At 40.1% G+C, this 24,782-nt stretch overlaps 1 protein-coding gene across 2 annotated transcripts in view; it reads left to right on the top strand.

The window, feature by feature from the left end:
- LOC106871767 (vacuolar protein sorting-associated protein 54) overlaps window positions 1–24,782 on the top strand; it is a 484,461-nt gene that overhangs the window by 398,807 nt on the left and 60,872 nt on the right. For both annotated transcript variants that reach the window (XM_089359786.1, XM_089359787.1), the window contains 2 exons: window positions 2,183–2,270; window positions 9,665–9,783. In XM_089359786.1, coding sequence (XP_089215912.1) covers window positions 2,183–2,270; window positions 9,665–9,783 — 207 coding nt within the window. The remainder of the gene's footprint in view (window positions 1–2,182; window positions 2,271–9,664; window positions 9,784–24,782) is intronic.

The following is a 24,782-nucleotide window of genomic DNA, read 5'->3' as shown; positions in this document are numbered from 1 at the left end:
TCCAACTACATCAACACCAAAATTCCAACAACAGCATAATCAATATAACCACAACTACAAGAAAAGCTCTTAAAGGAAAAGAAAATACAGAATCAACAGCAACAGCTAAACATACAATCAAGTACACAGGCTGAACCCTCATCAACTTTACAGATTATTCAAATTAACAACAGCAATTTAAAGCAGGAAATCATAGAAAACAAAAACATTCTCATAAATTGGGATTGATTTCAACAAACTCTTGTTAAAGACTCCTTAAGACGAACTATTACTTCAATTTGATACAAATGTCACTCTTAAAAAAATACCCTGTGAACATTGAGCTTTTTAGGTTAAGCCTGAAGATGGCCTTTCACAAATTCTTCCTAAACTAATGAGAGGACAGGACCACTAGCCCTTCTCAAAGACCAAGTTGGGTAACCTCTCTATTTACTTATCTAACATACATGGTTACTCTGAAAGTGAGTTTATTATCATCATCATTTAACACCTGTTTTCCATACTGACATGGGTTGGATAGTTTGACAGGAGCTGGCTAGGATAGAAGCCATAGCAGGCTCCATTGTCTGTTTTAGTATGGTTCCTACAGCTGGATGTCTTTCCTAATGCCAACCACTTTACAGAATGTATTAGGTGCTTTTTATGTGGCACTATCATCAACAGAGTCACCAAGTTCCTTGCAAGATGGAAAGAACAAAAATCCTTCAACTGGGAGTGGGGAGTTGTATGGCAGGAGACATTTTACCAGTTGAGAGATTAAAAGTATAGAGGGACAGAGATAGGTGTCTTGTTATACATATATGGACATCATAGTTATAAAGGAGAAGGAGTTAGAGAGTAAGATAAGAAGAGTGATAGTGAGAGAGATGATAGCAGAGATGTGTTGGGACATGCCCTCAAGGGACATTGTGGGTGGTGAGAATAGGTGAAGTGATACAGATGTTTGAATTGAGTGAGTGGGCGGGATAGAGTGGAGAGAAACCTAGGAGAGGTTTGGAGGTGGGGGATTGCAGTAAATATGAGAGGGCATTGAAACTAAAAATAGATAAGCAAGGTGTTAATAGTGGAGAACAGCACAGTGGGAGAAAGTGCAAAAAGGAGTTGATTAGATGGAGAAAAATAATGAGAAATGGAAGCAGTTTAGGATGGGGAAGAATGGTAACTGAGAAAGCCAGGGGAATATAGTATGTGCTTATTCTGCTATCAGGTGATAGAGAAGTGATGGGTATTAGGGGATGAATGGTGGGGGAAAGAGAGGATGGGGGTGATTGAGGCAGAACCCCTCACAGACAAGCATTACCAAGTTTTAGGATTTCAATTCTGCTGTGGTGGGTTGGTCTTCTTTAGTACAGCAAGGTGCCAGATATCTCAGTCCTTTGTCATCTCCTTTCTAAGGCTCAGTGTCTTGAGATTAGCCTTCAATACTTCATCACAAATCTTCCTGGGTCTCCTACTTTTACAAGTTCCATTCATTTTAAGTGATCAGCACTTGTTTATGCAACTATTCTCATCCATATACATCACATGATCAAACCAGTGCAGTTTTATCTCTTGCACACTGCATCTAATTCCTCTCCTGCCTAACTTTTCTCTCAATATTGTAGTGCTCTGTCGCACTTGCACTCTGACATTGCACATCCAGTAAAGCATACTAGCTTCATTCCTCTTTCTTGTATAAATGTATGTGACCTGGGGTCAGCTTGGTTCAAAGTCAGTTGTTCAATGACCTCAGGTCCCAAGATAGAGACATAGCAACTATCTATGAAACCAGGATCTATAGAAAGCATGTGCTCTCACCAACTTTTCACACAACATAAAAGCAACGTCATGAACAAATCATGAAGGTTGTTGGTCTTAAAACAAAACCAGACACAACTCATGTATCGGTAAGTAAAGCTACCCCATCTTCATTATCAGGAACATATCATGAGACCCTTAAACCTTTCCCCCAGCCACACCTAACAAAGACAAAGCAACAACGTCTAGTACTAAATGATCAGTAAGTACTATGTATTAAATAACCTGTTACAGCTATGAATATCTTTGTATTTTTGTTGTATCTTTTGAAGTCCATGTGGTTAATAAAGAAATCATTATTATTATTATTATTATTTATTTATTTATTTATTTTTTGACATCCAACATAATAAATTGATCCACATAATTTTCTTACATTCTTTAGACTTTCAATTCCCGTACCTGCCAGTTGGTTCTTGGTGCTGGAGCCCTTCAGTTAGTTGGTCTAAAGACAATTTCTACAAAGAATTTAGGTGAGTAATGTGTGTGTGTAATGCTGTCATCATTTTACATTCACTTTCCAAACTGTCATAGGTTGGGCAGTTCATCACAGTCCAAGTCATTCTTATTGGGAGCTCAAATGTATTGTTTGGTTTGGTTTCTATGACTGGATGCATTTTTTATTGTCAATTTTACAGAATGTATTGAGTGCACTTTCTCATGGCACCAACACTAGAGTGCTGAGTAACTTAAGATGTATAGACTGATAATGGGAATAGGAGATGGAACAATGATAACAGAAAGGTCAGAAATAAATAGTTGAGAGTATTGGTGGGGATAGAATTGTAAGTATAGAATATACTCAAAAGACTAGGTTCTTTACATTTGCTCAGGTGTCTCTGGATGGATCAGAGAGAAAGAGGAATCACGACAACAGAAGTGCCGGAACAGGTGATGGGAAGATAGGGATATTTAAGGGTAAAGTCAGTAGGGCAGTGTTTAGAAATAGTAGAGGTAGAGAAAGATAAGGTTGGGTGACAAGATAAAGGCAAGAGTAGCAGCATCCCTGTACATGGCATGTACAGCTCTCACCAACCACTCGTCTATTCCTAGCTTCCACATTGCCCATCAGACAAGGAGATGGGATATCCTATCAAAAGCCTTCTCCTTGTCAACAAAAGCTAAGTACAGAAGTTTATTTTTGGCTCAATACTTCTTCAGTTGCTTCACCAGGAAGATAGCATCAGTAGTGCTTATTCCTGGCACAACACCAAACTGCATCTCATCTAAGCTAACTACCTAATTAGTCACCAGTATGGGTGCCTCTTATGTGTTACCAATATGAGTGCATTTTACATGTCACCAGCACAGTTGCCATTCACATGTCACTAACCATTTACATAGGATCAGCACAAGTGCCATTTATGAGACACCAGCACAGGTGCCATTCACATGTTACCAGCACTTGTCATGATCACACTTTTGCTTAGTTTGACATGTCTTCTCAGGCACAGCAATTTGGCTGAAGTCCCAGTCTCTTGCCATTGCCTCTGTGAGATTCAACATCTGAAGATTACATTTCACCATCTCATCCCACGTCTTTCTGGATCTACCTCTTTCACAGTTAGAGATTAGCACTTCTTTATGCTGCTGTCCCCCATCCATACACATCACATGACCATACCAGCACAGTTTTCTCTCTAGCATGCTACCTCTGATGTTTCTTATACTCTATTTTTCTCTTAAGACACTTACACTCTATCATATGTGCACACTAACATTGTTACATTGCATATCCAGCAAAGCATGCTAACTTCATTTCTTTCAAACCTTCACATGTCCTCTGCAGTCACAGCCCATCTTTCACTGCCATGCAAGAGCTGTTCATACACAGGCATCATAACCCCTTTGCTATCAACAAAGGTAGAAGCTCCCTGAACTTTGCCCAACCTGTTTTACTCTAGCAACTATGCTCTAAAAGCATCCTCTTCCACTGCTGACTTGGTCACATAGTAATGGAAACTGTCTGCTACTTCTAAGAATCCCCCAGGCATTTGATGAATGTACATTCCTAGTGTTTATTGTACATGCACATCTGCCATACACAAAGACTACTTTCTCTGTTAACCTTCCTTTGATACTACTGCACCTCTTATGTGTTCATAGCTTACACTGGGTACACCTTATGGAATTTCTACTTACCCCTTTTCTGCATATCAAGCAGGGCCTCTCAGTGCATCTAAAGCACACTCATTGCCCTCAAACAGCTAAAGCCTGAATTCCATTATAGCCAGTTGATTTATAACCATATACTTATATTTTCTCTTATTCCTTTCATGTTTTCCCCCATCTTCTTAACCTAACCTTTTCTTCCCTACAGACATTGCATTGACCAACTTACACTCAGCTAGAAATTGTTAAGTAGATTTTATCTTGTATCTTATCCTCCACTCTGAAATTTAGGCCTCCCACCACCACACAATGGCTAGTGATTGCTAGTTCAAGAACCACAGGGCTTCTGAAACATGATCAATAAAAAAGTGTCTCCTTCATCTGCTGGGTTTGGGCAGCTGACAATTTCCATCAAACCCAGCAATATAAACTGAGAGTTTTCATGAAGTAATAAAAGTAATGTAATGAGAAAGAGAAATCTATAATGCACATAAGTTCCTGTAGTCCTTTGGCATTGAAGTAGTATAAACACAGACACAGTTGTGTGGCCAAGGCACTGCGTTGGGACATATTACAGCAAAGAGGATTTAAAGTAGGATGAAACTGGTATAAACACCAACTAGAAAGTGTAATAGCAAATGACCAGTCTTATGAGATTTTAATGTACAGACTGATCACAGACTTCATGCAAGGTGACCAAATATTATTGTTCTGGACAAGACATAAAAAAGTGTATCATCATAGATGTAGCTATATCTCAGATATGAACGCAGTGATCAAAGAACAAGAAAATAAGAAAATACCAGGATTTGGCTTGGAAAATACTAAGACTGGTGGGTGGGATTCTACAATAGTAATCCCAGTTGTTATAGGCACCTTAGTTACCATCACCAACAGACTCAGCAGTTTTCTTATTGAGATTGATGCAACTATGAGAGTTGCATTAATTCAGAAAACTGCTCTATTGGAAACAACAAGGATTGTAAGAAAGGTCCTCTATATCTAAGAAAACTGTTTGTGACCTGGTATCAAGGAAACTGATTCCAAATGTAAAACATTTGTGCACATCATGAATAATAATAATAATAATAATAATAATAATAATGCCCTGATGCAGTACTAGGCACTGGCTCTCATGGCTTCTGATGTTAATTGATTGGAGGTGTTATCATGCACATGTTTTGTCTTGTTATAAAAGATGGGCTACAGCAAATATTCTGCTCAATACCACAGATTTGCTTGTCAGTTGTTTGAATTTAACCAGTTAAGCATGTCCCTTCGTGGCTGACAATATGTGCATTTCTGATCATGAGCAGAAATAGTGGGCAAGCATCATAGCCATGTGTTGAGAGGAATTCTTTGGGGTTTGGATAATTTACGTGGGTATTTCGTTCAGCATCCTTAAACAACCCTCATTCAGGGATCTTTTGGGTGTGATGGGCTACTTGACTTAAAGAAATTCTAAGTTGGCCCCACCTTCAAGGTCATGCACTGTTTATCTTGATATGAGACCACCGTGTCACGTACATATGGTTGTGATGCATACACCCGGTGTACCTTTATCAGACAGGTAGTCATGATGGGTATACTGGGCTTTGTGTATTTTGCCTCAGTGTCACTTTGATGCAATGCACTGCTCTCACTCAATAATAATAATGATAATAGCACATTTAACACTGAAAGTACTCTGGAAAATAGCAAATATGAGGGAGATATATCAGATATAATTATTTTAAGCCCAGATTGGTCATCATCATCATCATCATTTAACATCTGTTTTCCATGCTGGCACGGGTTAGATGGTTTGATCGCTGGAGCTCAGGCTGTTATGTCTGTTTTGGCATGGTTTTACCTTGGCCAAGTGTTTTCTACTTTAGTCTTGGCCAGCCAAAGCCCAGTGGATGGATTTGGTAGACAGAAACTGAAAAAAGCCTGTCATGTGTGTGTGTGTGCATTTCCCTCACCACCACTTTACAACCAGTGTTGGTGTGTTTGTGTTATTATTTCATTGAAGTTGGTTGATATCTTGACATTAATTTCATTTCCTTGTCACTGCAGCCATCTTGCCACATTCTCAACTTTATTTCCTCGCCACGCAACTCAGCACTTTCTTCAGTGATAGTTTGTCATTTTCTCTGTCTCTGTATATTTTTCACTTACTTAAACAATAACTAGAAGATACACCACCTCCAGTGGATTTTCTTTTTCCTGTTTTAGTAAGTAGGAGAGCAGACAAATCATAAATCCCTTCGGGTATATGGCCCTGCTCAATCTGTAGGAAAGGCATTGGTAGAAACTCCATAAAATGTACCTGGTACAAGCTATGGACACATAAGAGGTGCTGCAATATCAGAGGAAAGTTAACTGGGAAAATAGTTTTTGTGTGTGAAAGGTGCACAGGTACAATAACCACCAAAAATTTATGGAAAATAAATTCCCATCAACTGCCAGGTGGGTAAGCTAAAGGTAGTAAATAGCTTCTGCTATCTAGGTGACCAAGTTAGTTGTGGAGGTAGATGCTCCAAGAGCAGAGCTGTGAAAATAAGAATAAGCTGGCAACGTTCAGAGAGCTCCTACCTCTGCTGGCAACAAAGGGTCTCTCCCTCAGAGTGAAAGGTAGATTGTATGATGCCTGTGTGCAAAAAGCTATGCTACTTGGCAGTGAAACATGGACTGTGATATCCGAGGACAAGCATAGGCTTGAAAGAAATGAAGCTAATATTTTTCACTGGATGTGCAATGTCAGTGTGCATGCATGACAGAGTGTAAGCATCTTGAGAGAAAAGTTGAGCATAAGAAGCATCAGATGTGGTGTGCAAGAAAGATGACTGCACTGGCATGGTCATGTGATGTGTATAGATGAGTACAGCTGTGTAAAGAAGTACCAATCTCTAACTGAGGAGGGAACCTGCGGTAGAGGTAGATGCAGGAAGACTTAGAACAAGGTGGTAAAAACATGATCTTCAAACGTTGGGCCTCGTGGAGGCAGTGACTAGTAGTGATACCCAGTGCTTGAGAAGACCTGTCAAGCCAAATGAAATTGTAGATGTGGCCGATGCTGGTGTCACATAAGTGGCACATAAAAAAGCACCTTTCAAGCATTGGGCTTCACAGAGGCAAGGTGGCTGATGCCGATGACTCGTGAAAAGTACCTTTCAAGAGTTGGTCCTTGCAGAAACAATTACAAATGATTGAGGCCATCGGCATTATGCTGTGCTTGAGAAGACCCATCAAGCCAAGTGAAATCATAGTTGTGGCAGATACTGGTGTCAGGTAAATGACAACCATGCTGGTGACTGTAAAAGCACCTGTAACGACCGTGCAACCAGGAGATGGTGATGAGGAATGGCTCCTTTAGCGCATCGCACGGTCGACACAAATATAAAACAAAATGAAATGAGGTTAAATGAGTATAAGTGCCAAGAAGGAAAGGAGAGAGACACAACCGGTAAAAAGTATAAGAGAAGGTTTTTATTGAATATCAACTTGTGTGTGTATGCGACATAATAAACATAATAATAGACAGGCCGTCATGTAAACAAAGAGTGTATGTATACAAACATGTGTATGTGTTTGCGAGAAATACAGAGCATAGAAAAGGACATTAGAAGAAAGTTCAGGCACAAGGATGGGAAATACAACTTTGTATCCAATGGCACACTGTAGTTGAAGTTCTGTATCTAGAGGTTGTGGCGGCAAAGGCAGAGCCGAAGAGTCACATGTTGTGAGAAGTAGAGGCTTCAATGCTGCGGCCGGTTACTTGGTACAAGAGTTCTTGCAGGTTGTACTCGCTGTTAACCATGGTGAAACATTTCACAAACAGCATGGAGAAAGCTGTGCAAGCGTTGCTGGTGGTGTGTACGTAGAGAAATTGGTGTAGATGCTGGTGGTGGCGATGAAGGCGTTTGCAGTAAAGTTGAACAAAGTGTTAGATCTCCAATGAAGCTGTATCGTGTTGTTGCTAGAACTGGCTGTGTGCTCTATGGTCAGTGGCTATACCTCAGAAGGTCTAGAGCCAGACTGACAAATGGGACGAATGGAAAGCTAGATTTTATACCATACTCTCGGCTCAACTGGGGTTCAGAAAAACTGTCCTATGTGACCTTATCTGAAGGCGGCGATTGGTTGGGTTGAACCGTGGCACAAGATAGAACAAGAGACAAAAATACATCAATGCCAACCAATCAGCATGGTGAACACAACAGGGTCCATAGATGTGGCCGAAGGCTAGCTATTATCTGCTACGTCCGCACTCATGTATATATAACAGAGAGAGAGAGAAGCTCGCTACACACCCATTATACTTTTAGAGTGGTTGGCATTAGGAAGGGCATCCAACCATAGAAACCATGCCAAATCAGACTAGAGTCTAGTACAGCCTTCCAGCTTGCCAGCCAAACTGACCCATGCCAGCATGGACAACAGATGTTAAATGATGATGATGATGATGTTTAATTTCTAATAGGTTCAAAGCCATAATGCTTTATATAACATGCCTGCCATGCCAGTTTCTGCTTTTCCTGGAAATACACCTATTTAATTCCAAACTGCTAACATACTTCACCTATTATCCTTTCTTTCATTTGGTTCATTCATAAAGCAATATTTCATTGCAGATTTGTTCACTTCTTTCATTCAAGTGGTTTTATCTGGCTTCTTTCAGTTAGATCTTGCACTGGTGCAGGTTTTTGATATTTTTTTTCACTTAAACTAGGGATCATTTTATAGTATTAAGAGGAAGATTGATATGGATCAACTCTGCATCACCTGCCTGCCACTCTTGATAGTGTCAGTCCTACAACCTCCAATTCCAGTTTTGAGGTTATCTGTAATGAGGTTAGTGTTTTAAGGTGACACTAATATTGGTAATTTTATTTAGACACCATCTCTGAGGATTGCTAACCAACCAAGGCTAAAGAGAGTCTGCCTCTTCATGTATCAGACTTGACCCTGCTGGAGACCAACTCAGTATTTGTGGTCTCAGGATAAGTTGCAAGGTGATGCTACCACCAATATTTTATTGAGATACCATCTCTAACATGAGTACAAGAGTGCCAACCAAGACTAACAGGGCCTTCCTCCCTATGTGAGAAGTGCAACCCTAGCAGGGGCCAACAAGATCCTTTTGGTTTCAGGGTAATTATTGTTATTATCATTACCAACCATGAACTACTATGTAGTGTTAGCAACAACAATAATAACATGGGTCATAACTGGATGGCCATTGACTCTCCTGAATCCATCTGGCCTCTGCTAGGTTTTGCTGTTTGCCTTGCAGGGTGTCCAGTTACCAAAAACACCAGTCTCACCAAGCATGCCCAGTAAGATAACCAATTTAGTTGCTGATGGCTTAATTATATTCTGAATGATGTCCGAACATATCACATCACAATATTGTGATTTCTTCCCTAATGTCAGAAAATGTGTATGAGAATAGTGAGGGTTAAAGATGGTTGTTAATGATGTCATAGTCCAGCTCAGTGTTTTCCCATACATGATCTATAAAAAGAATTTTTCTTCTGAGAATAGTTACCACTGCAAAGGTCTTTCCACTACATTTAAGTATGCACAAATGTGTTAAATATAAATGTACGCAGCTTTATTTTATAAAAAGATAACTCTTGTGACTCCCCCTCCTCTTCTTCTTCTTCTCCTTCTTCTTCTTCTTATTGTTGTCGTCGTCATTATTATTACTATTATTATTGTTTTTATTATTATTATTATTATTATTATTATTATTACATTTTAATTTCAGCTCTTGCATCTCGCTGTCTGCAACTTGTTGTCTTTTATGTACCATTTGTAAAAAACCATTTTAAAACAAGATTATATGATAAAAAACATATGTTAAAGCACTTGGATCAGATAACAAAGGTAAGAAAATATAGTTGCAAGATTTTTACTTAAAAATATGTGCAAATGTGTTGTTATTTAGCCTTAGCTTGCTCTTGATTCAGCAGATATATGATCAAGCATGTTCCAGCTGTAACCATCCTGTCTTTTATTCAGATATTATTATTCCAGACTATAATATCTCTCTCTATATAAAATTCTTTGTCTGTCTGTTCCCTGTGCATTCTCTAACAGCTTCAAATCAAATCAAATTTTACGATGTAATAGTATTACACCCCGCGAATGTCAACATGTAATTTTTATTTTCATTTGGATTGAAACAATATCACATTTTCTTGAAAATAATCTTTCTCTAGTCAACTACAGTGACAGACATTTTATACCATGATGACAATGATGGCGAAGTCACATTTTGTATATGAGTGTATATGTGTCTGAGTGTGTGTGTGTTTGTGCATTTGTTACATATGAGATATTAAAGGACATTTTATACCACAATGATGTCACATCTCTATTGTTCTCTCTTCATTCTGTCTAGTGTTTACCATTGTAACAATGTCTGGTGTCAAAAAAATTATTACAGCTACTTTCATTATTTGCAGTCTTCTGTATAGGTGTATTTGTGTATCAGTAAATAACCATAGGTAAATATTTCATAAAAAACCTGTTTGTACCTTGGTGTGAAATAATTTTTTTACACAGGTTTTTGTGAGTGCATTCAACATATCTGACCTCCAAACCTGCTGCAAGCCACTTTTTTCTGGAAAAGAAAGTGGGGGAGGGGTCAAAAAATTATTTCACAGCAAAATATTAGAGGGTCCTTTATCACAAATAGCTGCTCCGTGGTAGTAAGGCATGCTAGAAATAGCTGCTAAATCTTTCCTTTTTCTGGGGAAAGGAGCCATTCATGCATGATTTTGATGTCACATTCATTAAAAGTCTGCGAAATAACCTGGAAAAGAAAAGCAAAAACCCACAAAACAAAGCTCCATTAGTGGGAAACTCCGAGGTCCCCCTCCCCCTTTCTTTTCCAGAAAAGGTGGCTTGTGGTGGGTTTAGAGGTCAGGTACATTGAATGCTCTCTAAAAAATTCGTGGAAATATATTATTTCACACTGCGGTATAAACGGGTCCTTTATGAAATATTTACTTAATCATGCCTAGAAGGAAGGTGTCAAATTACACTACAAGCAAAGAGAATTGTGTTTATAACCCAAGTGAGTTTATAACCCAAGTGAAACAGGGTCCTTCTGCATGTATATGATTTATCTTTACTTGTTGCTATTTTGTCCAAGGTCATCGTTGATCCAACAGATCTATGATCAAGGATGTTCTTGCTGTGACCATCTATCATTTATTCAGATATAGTTTATCTACAACAGATGTTCTCAAAGTGGGTGGTACCACTCCTAAGGGGGTGCTGGACATGTTAAAGAGGATGTTAGGCTTTAGAGGACAGTGGGGAAGGGGTAAGGCTACATAATTAACATACTAAATTTTACTGATTTTAAAGCACCTAATTGGGTCATAAATCCCTTTCTTTCTGATGTCACTTCTGCTCAACCAAATTTACACTAAGAAATTATTGACATAAAAAATAATTTCAAAGTCAAATATATTTTCAACAGTTCGGTTATGAGTTATTCTAGCCCAAAATGCAAAGCAAGTATTCTCAACTTTGGCAAGAAATTAAATTGTTGTTCATTGCTTTTCCTTCTTCATATTTAATAGAGAAAGGATTCAGTGTGGTGCTGCAATCACTGACTAAGCAACAAAATAAATTTGCAATAAGTCAAAGAGGAGACTTATGACCTCTTTTGACTAACATTGAATCTAATATAGAAAATTTAGCTAGATTTCATCTGGCACAGGGAAGTCATTAACTTGCTATGTATAAAGTAAACTTTTGTCTTTATTAGTTTTTTTTATCATTTCACTGTTAAAGCTTATGCAATCCATATTTGTGTGGAATTTATAAATTAACATCCATGTTAAGATAGTTTAGTCATGAGATATCATCCACCACTTAGGTTGGTACTAGGTATAACAATTACTTAAAAAGGGGCTCTGCAAAAAAAAAAAAAATGGTTAAGGACCACTGATCTAGGACAACATTACCTAATGTGTTCTTCCTTGATGTTGTTTAACCCCAAATAAGTCCTGATCTGGCAAACTTTTTATCAAAAATGTTCCAACAGTAACCACCCCATTATTTATTCAGGCGTCATGTATTTAGGAGTATATGTTAAATAATGTATATTATCTAATGTATATTAGTATAAGTGGCTGCAGTTGTTGTTTAGCTCCAGGCCAGGCTTGAACCTTTAGACAAATAATCAGAGACGTTTCTGCTACAACCATCTCCTTTTTGTTCAGACATGGTTTGTCTAAAATTATAGGATCTAATGTATCCTTTCACTTTTTGACTTACCCCCTCTATTTCTCATTTCTCTATTATCCTCCCTCTCCATCCTCTAACTCCATTCACAGGTTTCTTTCTATCTACCAGACCCAGTCACATAATATAATACAGTGGCACTGAACCCGAAACTACATGGTTCAGAATTAAACTACTTAACTTCACAACCATACTTACAGCTGTTGTACATATTGTATTATGACAATATACACATATGCCAGAAGGGAAGCTAAGCGACAGGTTTATTTAGCCAGAGGGGAAGCAGATAAGAAAAAATTTGCCAATGTTCTGCGCTGTGAGGACCAAAGACTTGAGGTATTTCGTGTTGCAAGACAGTGTGTGAGAGAGAATCGTGATGTCGTGGGAGAGAAATGTGTCCGCATGGATGATGGTACGTTTGCACTAAATGAGGCTGCAAAGAAAGAGGTTTGGAGACACCACTATGAAAGGTTGTTCAATAAAGAGAATGAGTGGGAGAAAGAGAGTCTGCCAAATGTTGACCCAACAGAGGGACCAGCTATCCGAGTTGACAGTACCATGGTAGATAAAGCAATTAAGAGTATGAAGACAGGGAAAGCCCCCAGCCCATCAGGAATCACTGCAGAGATGCTCAAAATATCTGGCAGTGTCAGCTATAGCCTAGTCACCCGTATTGTTAATCAGGTAATACACGAAGGAGTCATACCCAATGACTGGTGTAGCAGCACCATAGTCAACTGTTACAAAGATAAAGGTGATGCTTTAGATACAAATAATTACAGAGGTATCAAATTGTTAGATCAGGTAATGAAAGTCACGGAGAGGGTCATAGCCCAACTAATTAGGGAGAGAGTCAGTTTAGATGAGATGCAGTTTGGGTTTGTGCCAGGGAAAAGCACCACATGCTATATTTCTGGTAAGACAGCTGCAGGAGAAATACCTAGCCATGGATAAACTTCTGTACCTGGCTTTCGTTGACATGGAGAAAGCCTTTGACAGGGGCCCCCAATCCCTCATCTGGTGGTCAATGAGGAAACTAGGGATAGAAGAATGGTTAGTGAGAGCTGTGCGAGTCATGTACAGAGACGCTGTCAGTAAGGTGAGGGTTGGCAACGAGTGCAGTGAAGAATTCCGGGTACAGGTAGGGGTCCACCAAGGTTCAGTCCTCAGCCCCCTCCTATTTATCATAGTCCTCCAGGCGATAACAGAGGAATTCAAGACAGGATGCTGGGAGCTCCTCTATGCTGATGACCTTGCACTAATTGCTGAGTCACTATCAGAACTAGAGGAGAAATTTCAGGTGTGGAAGCAAGGACTAGAATCGAAGGGCCTTAGAGTCAACCTAGCTAAAACCAAAGTCCTAATATGGTATTTGATAAATTTCTAAAGACACATCTCTCTCTCTCTCTCTCTCTCTCTCTCTCTCTCTTTCTCTCTCTCTCTCTCTCTCTCTCTCACTCACACACACACACACACACACACTTAGTGTTTTTAGAAATTAAATACCACATACTCACACACACACGCACACACACACATGATACACATGTGGGGAGATGGCCCTGCTCGATCTGTAGAAAAGGAATAGGTAGAAACTCTATAAGATGTGCCCAGTGCCAGCTATGGACACATAATAGGTGCGGCAATATCAAAGGAAGGTTAACTAGGAACTTAGTTTTTGTATGTGGCAGAAAACAACTTTGGCTACATTCCAGGAAGAAAAACTAGATTTAGTTGATAACTTCCGCTATCTAGGTGACCAAGTTAGTAGTGGGGAAGGGTGCGCTGAAAGTGTAGCTGCTAGAATAAGAATAGCTTGGGCAAAGTTCAGAGAGCTCTTACCTCTGCTGGTGACAAAAGGCCTCTCACTCAGAGTAAAAGGCAGACTGTATAACGCATGTGTATGAACAGCCATGCTACATGGCAGTGAAACATGGGCTGTGACTGCTGAGGACATGCGTAGGCTCGCAAGGAATGAAGCCAGTATGCTCCGATGGATGTGTAATGTCAGTGTGCATACTAGACAGAGTGTAAGTACCTTGAAAGAAAAGTTGAACCTAAGAAGCATCAGTTGTGGTATGCAAGAGAGACGATTGCGCTGGTATGGTCATGTGGCGAGAATGGATGAGGATAGCTGTGTGAAAAAGTGCCACACCCTAGCAGTTGAGGGAACCTGTGGAAGAGGTAGGCCCAGGAAGACCTGGAATGAGCTGGTGGGGCACGACCTTCGAACATTGGGCCTCACCGAGGCGATAACTTCTGACTGTGACCTTTGGAAACATGGTGTGCGTGAGAAGACCCAGCAAGCCAAGTGAGACCTAAATCCAAGGCCTCTGCCCGGGGTGTTGCCAGCCCACTTATGCGTACCTTCCATCATTGGACACTAAACTCCACTTGGGAAGACCTGCTAAGGCAAGTGAAATTGAAAGCGAACTAAATTCGACAACTGGCACCCATGCCAACGTTGTCTCCTTCATTGGACACTAAACTTGGCTTGCGAAGACCTGTTGGGGCAAGCGAAAGCGAAATCGTGATGGCACATGTGCCCATCGTCGCCTTCCTGGCACTCGTAAAGACATTCAAGCAAGATCATTGACAGTGCCACTGGACTGGCTCCTGTGTAGGTGGCATGTAAAATACACCATTTTGAGCATGGCCATTGCCAGTACAGCCTGACTGGCCTTCGTACCGGTGGCACATAAAAGCACCCACTACAATCTTGGAGTGGTTGGCATTAGGAAGGGCATCCAGCTGTAGAAACTCTGCCAAATCAGATTGGAGCCTGTGTAGCCATCTGGTTTCACCAGTCCTCAGTCAAATCGCCCAACCCATGATAGCATGGAAAGCGGACTTTAAACGATGATGATGTTTGTTTGTGTGTGGCTGCGCAGTACGAAGTTTGCTTTCCAACCACATGGTTCCAGATACATTAGATAATATAGATTATTTAACATATACTCCTAAATACATGACGCCTGAATAAATGATGGGATGGGATGGTTACTGTTTGAACATTTTTGATAAAAAGTTTGCCAGATCAGGACTTATTTGGGGTTAAACAACATCAAGGAAGAACACATTAGGTAATGTAGTCCTAGATCAGTGGTCCTTAACCATTTTTTTTTTTTTTGCAGAGCCCCTTTTGATAAAAAAAACTAATAAAGACAAAAGTTTACTTTATACATAGCAAGTTAATGACTTCCCTGTGCCAGATGAAATCTAGCTAAATTTTCTATATTAGATTCAATGTTAGTCAAAAGAGGTCATAAGTCTCCTCTTTGACTTATTGCAAATTTATTTTGTTGCTTAGTCAGTGATTGCAACACCACACTGAATCCTTTCTCTATGTGTGGCATCTTAGAGAAGTGTCTTCTATTATAGCTTTGGGCCAACCGTGTATTTATGTTTATCCCCCACCACTGCTTGAAAACTGCTATTGGTGTATTTACATCACTGTAACTTAGTGGTTTGGTAAAAGAAATCAATAGAGTAAATACCAGGATTAAAACCCCAAAAAAGTGCTAGGATCAATTTGTTGAACTAAAATTCTTCAAGGTGGTGCCCCAGCATAGCTACAGTCTAATGACTGAAACAAGTAAAAAATAGGTGTGTCTCTACCACAGAGTGAAAGGCAGATTGTATGATACCTATGAGTGAACAGCTATGCTACAAGGTAGTGAAACATGGACTGTGACAGCTGAAGACATGTATAGGCTTGAAAGAAATGAAGCTAGTATTCTTCACTAGATATGCAATGTCAGTGTACATGTACAACAGAATTGAAGCATCTTGAGAGAAAAGTTGGACATAAGAGGCATCAGATGTGGTGTACAAGATAGATGACTGTGTTGGTATGGTCATGTGGTGAGTGTGGATGTGGACAGTTGTGTGAAGAAGTGCCAATCTCTAACTGTGGAAGGAAGCTGTGGAAGAGGTAGACCCAGGAAGACATAGGATGAGGTGGTGAAGCATGATCTGCAAACATTGGGCCTCACAGAGGCAATGACTAGTGACCGAGCCCTTTGGTGATATGCTGTGCTTGAGAAGACCCATCAAGCTAAGTGAAAGCGTAGTCATGGCCAGTGCTGGTGTCACATAACTGACACATAAAAAACACCTTTCGAGTGTTGGGCCTCATGGAGGCAAAGTGGCTGATGCTGATGGCACGTGAAAAGCTCCTTTCTGGGCCTCAGAGAGGCAACGTCGAATTATGTTGTGCTTAAGAAGAAGACCCATCAAGCCAAGTAAATTTACAGTCATGGTAGATACTGGTGTCACACAAATGGCACCCATGCTGGTGGCATGTAAAAGCACTCATTACACTCTCAGAGTGGTTAGCGTTAGGAAGGGCATCCAGTCATAGAAACCATACCAAATCAGGCTGGAGTCTGGTGTAGCCTTCCAGCTTGCCAGGCCTGGTCAAACCATCCAACCCATGCCAGCGTAGACAATGGACATTAAATGATGATACTCTTTTACTTGTTTCAGTCTTTTTTGACTGTGGGCATGCTGGAGCACCGCCTTAAGTCGAGCAAATCGACCCCAGGACTTATTCTTCGGTCTCTCTTTGCCGAACCGCTAAGTTACATGGACGTAAACACACCAGCATCGTTTGTCAAGCGATGTTGGGGGGAGAAACACACACACACACAAACACACACACACATACATACATATATATATATATATATATATATATATATATATATATATATATATATATATATATATATATATATATATTGGAAGGTTTGGAGGTGATGTACAGAAATTATATAGAAAAAAATTTTAAGGTACTCAGAAATCTGGATGTTTGTACATTTACAGATTTTTTTCAAAATATACATATATATATATATATATATACATATATATATATACATATATATATATACATATATATATATACATATATACGACAGGCTTCTTTCAGTTTCCGTCTACCAAATCCACTCACAAGGCTTTGGTCGGCCCAAGGCTATAGTAGAAGACACTTGCCCAAGGTGCCATGCAGTGAGAATGAACCCGGAACCATGTGGTTGGTAAGCAAGCTACTTACCACACAGCCACTCCTACGCCTATGATGATTATATATATCAAGCATCAGTAATTATTCAGGGTAGGTAATTGGCGACCTTTATGTAGTATAAGACACAACAAATAAGCAAAACACAGGCACCTAACTGAGTTGAAGGCAGATCTATTTCTACCTTTATAGCATGTAAAGAAAACTGTGTTGTAAAAATGTACACAGCACATGTACTATAGCAGTACTTTGCATAGCTTAAATACTGAGATTGAAAATCAGGCTCGAATTATGCCTACCTAATCTACAAAAAAATAAAACTTTCTACATTTTATGCATAGTAATCAGACTAACCTTCATAATTTTATTGAATTAGGTGCATATTTTGCCATGAAAGGAAACTGTTGCTATCGCTCTATTTTATTCATGGTAGGCACTGCCTACTTAGGCAGCACGTCCCTGATATATATATATATATATATATATATATGTAAATGTTGAATGACAAAAATGAGTGCTCAACACCACATTAGTAGATTTATTTGTAAATTAAGGCTACTATAGGTTTCATGTTGAGAAAAGTAGGAAAATATCCTAGTGTCTTTATTTTTCAAGCTAATCACACACACACACACACACACATATATATATATATATATATTGCAAGGGCCATGGATTGGCTCCCGTGCGGGTGACACGTGAAAAGCACCATTTGAGTGTGATCGTTGCCAGTGTCGCCTTACCGTCACATATGCCAGTAGCACATGAAAAACAACATCCGAGCATGGTTGTTGCCAGTGCCGCTGGACTGGCTCCCGTGCAGGTAGCACGTAAAAACACCTTTGAGTGTGGTCGTTGCCAGAACTAGCTAACTGATTCTCATGCCAGTGGCACGTAAAAGCTTCCACTACACTCTTGGAGTGGTTAGCGTTAGGAAGGGCATCCAGCTGTAGAAACTTTGCCAAATCAAATTGAGCCTGGTGCAGTCTCTGGCTCACCAGTCCTCAGTCAAACTGTCCAGCCTGACATGGAAAGCGGACGTTAAACAATGATGATGATATATATATATATATATATATATATATATATATATATATACTTTATTAATAAAGCTGCAAAGATATCATGTAAACGTAAACCAACACAGTCCTCTCACTTGTACAACACATCTGATGCCTTTTATGCCCAGCTTTTCTCTCAAGATGCTTCAATTCTTTTGCACCTGTACATTGACATTGCACATCCAGTGTAGAATACTAGTGTCATTTCTTTCAAGTCTATGCATATCCTCAGCTGTCACACTCCATGTTTCACTACCTTGTAGAATAGCTGTTCACTTACAGTTTCACATTCCTGTTTGTCGGACAATTTTGGTTGAGATTCCAATTCATTGGACAGTTTTAGTTAGATTCTCAACCAAAATTGTCCAAATGGGAACATGAAACTCTGAGTACCAGCTTTTGTGATGTCTTTGCAGGTTTTTTTTAATTAAGCCTTTTACTCTAGCTCCGGTATTTGAGTACTATTTTTTCCACCTTGTTTCACATTTACGTGCTTACTCTGATATATATATATATATATATATATATATATATATATTTCATTTTTGGATTTGGTTTGCAAGATTCCCTATGGGAGTTCATGTGTTGAAGCATATTCTGTTGTGTCTGGGGAGCGTCATTCTCTTTTAGTGCCTTATAATTTAACATAATCACCAGTAAAGTTTCAACCCATGTACTTATTTTTCTAAAATTTTCATTACATCTTGTAATCTTTTCAGTAGTTGTTGACTGTCAACAACTATTGAAAAGGTTGCAAGATGCAATGAAAATTTTAGAAAAATAAATAAGTAAATGAGTGGAAACTTTACTTGTGAGTGTGTTAAATTATAAGGCACTAAAAGCGAATGACTCTCCCCATACACAACAGTGTATATATATAAATATATATATATATATATATATATATATATATCATCTTCATCGTTTAACATCCGTTTTACATGCTGGAATGAGTTGGACGGTTTGACTGGGGACTGGCAAACCAGGAGGCCGCACCAGGCTCCAATCTGATCTGGCAATGTTTCTACACCTGGATGCCCTTCTTAATGCCAACCACTCCAAGAGTGGATTTGGTGCTTTTTACGTGCCACCAACACAGGAGCCAGTCAGGCACCTCTGGCACTGACCCACACATGAATGGTGCTTATTGTGCCACCAACACTGGTATCAGCCACAACTATAATTTCCATTTGATTTGATTTTGATTTACTTGACTCAGTAGGTCTCCTCAAGCACAGCATGTCACCCAACAATTCAAAGGTACTTTTTAAATGGGCTGGTTATGCTATACTGGTGTAGGCTACAGCAGTGATCTCACTTTCCTTGCCAGGTCTTCTCAATCACAGCATATCTCCAGAGGTCTTGGTCTTTTGTCATTGCCTCTGCGAGGCCCAACGTTTGAAGGTCATGCTTCACCATCTCATCCCATGTCTTCCTGCGTCTCCCTCTTCCACGGGTTCCTTCCACTGTTAGGGAGTGGCACTTCTTCACACAGCTCTCCTCATCGATACATAACACATGACCATACCAGCGCAGTTGTCTCTCTTGCACACCACATCTGATGCTTCATATATCCAACATTTCTCTCAGGGTGCTTACACTGACATGTGTGCACACTGACATGGGTGCACACTGACATTACACATCCAGTGGATCATACTAGCTTCATTTCTTTTGAGCCTACACATGTCTTCAGCAGTCACGACCCATGTTTCACTGCTGTGTAGCATGGCAGTTTGCACACATGCATCATACAATCTACTTTTCATTCTGAGTGAGAGGCCCTTTGTTACTAGTAGAGGTAGGAGCTTTCTGAACTTTGCCCAGGCTATTCTTATTCTAGCAGCTACACTTTCAGCGCACCCTCCCCAGCTACTGACTTGGTCACCTAAGTAACAGAAGCTATCAACTACTTCTAGCTTTTCTCCCTTGAATGTGGCAGAAGTTGTTCTCTGCTCATTTTCAGTGTTTACTGCTTCTGAGCATCTGCCACATACAAAAACTATCTTCCTAGTTAGCCTTCTTTTGATATTGCTGCTCCTCTTATGTGTCCATAGCTTACACTAGGTACATCTTATAGAGTTTCTACCTACGCCTTTTCTACAGATCAAGCAAGGCCATCCACCTGAAGGGGTTTGTGATGTGTTCGCCTTCCTACTTACTAGAACTTTGGTTTTTGCAACATTGACTCTAAGGCCCTTCGATTCTAAACCTTCCTTCCACACCTGAAATTTCTTCTCTAGTTCTGGTAGTGATTCCTCTATGAGAGCAAGGTCAACAGCATAGAGGACTTCTCAGCCTATCTTGAATTCCTGTTATTGCCTGGAGGAGTATGATGATTAAGTGGGAGCTGAGGGCTGATCCTTGATGAACCCTTACTTCTACCCGGAATTCGCTGCTATACTGTTTGCTGACCCTTACCTTACTAACGCCATCCCTGTACAAAGCCTGTACAGCTCTTATTAACCACTCGTCAATCCCCAGTTTCCGCATCACTCACCAGATGAGGGATCGGGGGACCCTGTCAAAGGCTTTCTCCAAGTCAACAAAAGCCAAGTATAGGGGTTTTATCTTTAGCTAGGTATTTCTCCTGCAGTTGCCGTACAAGGAATATAGCATCAGCAGTGCTTCTACCTGGAACAAAACAAAACTGCATCTCATCTAAGCAGATTCTCTCCCTAATTAGTTGGGTTATAACCCTCTCCGTGACCTTCATCACCTGATCCAGCAGTTTGATATCCCTGTAGTTATTTCTATCTAAAGCATCACCTTTACCTTTGTAGCAGTTGACTATGGTGCTGCTACGCCAGTCATTTGGTATGACTCCTTCGTAAACTACCTGGTTTGCAATACAGGTGACTAGGCCATGACCCACACCACCAGATATTTTAAGCATCTCAGCAGTGATTCCTGATGGGCCTGGGGCTTTTCCTGACTTCATCTCTTTAATTGCTTTATCTACCAAGGTGCTATCTATTCGGGTAGCTGGTCCCTCTACTGGGTCAACATTTGGCAGGCTCTCCTCCTCCCATTCATTCTCTACATACAGCAGCCTTTCATATTTATATATATATATATCATCGTTTAACGTCCGCTTTCCATGCTGGCATGGGTTGGACTGTTTGACTGAAGGCTGGCGAGCCAGAAGGCTGCACCTATTTCCAATCTGATCTGGCAAAGTTTCTACAACTGGATGCCCTTCCCAACACCAACCACTCCGAGAGTGTAGTGGATGCTTCTATGTGCCACCAGCACAAGGGCCAGTCAGGCGGTACTGGAATCAGCCACGCTCAAATAGTGCTTTTTACATGCCATCTGCATAGGATATATATATATATATATATATATATATATATATATATATATATATATATATATATGTGGTATTTGAGTACTATTTTTTCCACTTTGTTTCACATTTATGTGCTTACACTGGTGTATATATATATATATATATATATAGGTTATGAGAGGTAGTTGGTAGTGCGGCTTGAATAAGAGTGGTGTAGCACTACTCCAACTTACACATGGGTGGGTGAAGTGGCATGTGAAGGAAAAATAAAGGGAAGTGGGTAATAAGAGGGAAGGGAAAGACAGTGTTGGGGCTTTAGTGAGAGTGATTCAGAGTGATATAGTCAGAGCGTATTGAAGTTGGAGAATGTGAAGTCGAGTAGGAGGAAATGCAGTGCTACTCAACATTATATATGGGACGGTAGAATAATGTGGAGGAGAGATTGATATAATGATGAGGAACTAAGGTATATTCTCAAGGCAATGTCCTGTTTTTATGTTTCTAATGATGCATATTTATATTATGAGTAATTATCTATATTTAGATGTCTATCTGCATTAATGGTAATACATACATGCATGCATACATACATACATATCATCATCCTCATCATCATTTAATGTTTGTTGTCCATCCTAGCATAGGTTGGGTGGTTTGACCAGGGCTGCATCAGACTCAAATCTGATTAGGCATGGTTTCTACAGCTGGATGCCCTTCCTAACACCAACCACTCTGAGATTGTAATTGGTGCTTTTACATGCCACTGGCATGGGTGTCTGTAGCGTGACACCAGTATCTGTCATGACTACAATTTCAATTGGCTTGATGGGTCTTCTTCTCAAGCATGTCATTTGTCATTGCCTCTGTGAGGGCCACCATATGGAAGGTGCTTTTTATGTGCCACCAGCACAGGTGCTAGTTACGCAAGGCCAGCTTCGGCCACATTGCCTCCGTGAGGCCCAACACTCCAAAGGTGCTTTTTACGTACCACTAGCACAGGTGCCAGTTCCATGACACTGACAATGACCACAGCTATGATTTCTCTTAGCTTGATGGGTTTTCTCAAGCACAGCATATCGCCAAAGGTCTTGGTCACTAGTCATTGCCTCCATAAGGCCCAACATTTGAAAATCATGCTTCACCACCTCATCCCATGTCTTCCTGGGTCTACCTCTTACACAGCTTCTTTCCACTGATAGAGATCGGCACTTCTTTGCACAACTGTTCACATCCATACTCATCACATGACTGTACCAACACAATTATCTCTCTTGTACACCACATCTGATGCCTCTTATGCCCACCTTTTCTTTCAAGACACTTACACGCTGTTGTACATGCACACCGGCATTACACATCCAGCAAAGCATACTAGCTTCATTTCTTTCAAGCCTGTGCATGTCTTCAGCAGTCACAGACCATGTTTTACTGCCATGTAATATGGCTGTTCACACACAGGCATCATACAATCTGCCTTTCACTCTGAGAGAGAGAGTCCTTTTGTTACCAACCGATGTAGGAGCTCTCTGGATTTTACCCAACCTATTCTTATTCTAGCTGCTATGTTCTCGGAGCATCCACCCCCGCTACTGACTTGGTCACCTAGTTAATGGAAGTTATTCACTATATATATATATATTGAGTTGGTAAAAAAAAGTGCATAGCGTTTTTTTAAGTAAAATTCATTAACAATATTTACATGGTTATGCATATCTTTACTCAACCACGTTTCCCATTTTGTTCCAAAACATTTCGCGATCTTTGAGGCAGCTTCATGATCCCATCCTCCCAGGACTTAGCATCTTTTTGGGTCATGAACTGGTCTAGGTAGTTTTTACACTCCTTTAAAGAATCAAAGTTTTTCCTATTAAGAGAATTTTTCAGGGATCTTAATAAATGATAATCCGAAGGTGCAAGGTCAGGTGAGTACTGAGAAGACACTTGCCCAAGATGCCATACTGTGGGACTGAACTTGAGACTGTCTGTTTGTCGTGCTCTCTCTTTCTCTCTGTGGATAAGGACAGCTTTGTAAAGAAGTGCCAATCTCTAACTGTGGAGGGAACCTGTGGAAGAGGTAAACCCAGGAAGACAGGATGAGTTGGTGAAGCATGATCTTCAGATGTTGGGTCTCACATAGGTGATGACAAATGATTGAGACCTTTGGCAATTTGCTGTGCTTGAGAAGACACATCAAGCTAAGTGAAATTGTAGTTGTGGCCAGTGCCAGTGACGTATAAAAGACACCCATGCCAGTGACATGTAAAAGGTACCCACTAAACTCCTCAAGTGGTTAGCATTAGGAAGGGCATCCAGCTGTAGAAATCAAGCCAAATCATACTGGAGCCTGGTACAGCTCTTCAGCTTACCAGTCCCAGTCAAATGGCTTATGCATGTGCAGTCAGTCGCAAACTCTGCATACTGAATGCCAGTAGGTTTTAGGGATCATCAGGAGAGAATACACACTTTCAGGACCTTCCTCTTGATGGCTTTATAGCACTCTGTCCCCTCTCCCCCACTGATGTGAGGTGAGGCCCCACCTACTGGTTTTTAACCTCAAGTCCATTTCAGGGTTATCATCTCTCCAGCTAGATTTCATCATTCCTTTTCAGCCTTACCCAATGATTGACTCTCTCTACTATCACCTGAATCTATTTAAAGATGGCTTTTACTTGCCGGTTGATGCCAGTTGATAGCAGCTTCTATCTCAATCTGATTCCAATAAAACCCCTACATCAACTTCTACAGAGAAGTGTACACCAACCACAATCTTCAAGTAGCATCTCATAATGCTCATCTTTCCAAACCTGAGATACATCTGTATGTTCTTCATGAGGAACAGTTAATTCAACAAAGTGTATTATCTTGCATTCCTCGCACATATTGTCATATTAAGCTTCTTTGTTGGTATTGGAAAGAAACATTCGTACTCTGCAAGATCTACTGCTACCTCCCAAACTCCATCTCAGTTTTTGTTAACCATCTTGACTTTGATGAAGAGATTTAATAAACTGTTTACTGTCATCCTTCTGTGGTTTCTTGCCGCCATTGATCATTTCCATCTGCTTCTTAGCGGCACTATAGAGAATTTTGAGGACCTCATTGTTATTCCATGAGTATGTTTCCAGCACCATTGAACAGTTAGATAAAATATGCTTTAGCGTACCAACTTTACTGCATTTATATTTGTCATCATTCACTATTTCTATCTCAGTAAATTGTTTGTGATGGCAGTACATCATAGGTA

This window comes from Octopus bimaculoides, chromosome 11 (assembly GCF_046866305.1).
Source record: "Octopus bimaculoides isolate indiv1 chromosome 11, ASM4686630v1, whole genome shotgun sequence".
Taxonomy (NCBI): domain Eukaryota; kingdom Metazoa; phylum Mollusca; class Cephalopoda; order Octopoda; family Octopodidae; genus Octopus; species Octopus bimaculoides.
This window is presented reverse-complemented; position numbering and strand designations above follow the sequence as displayed.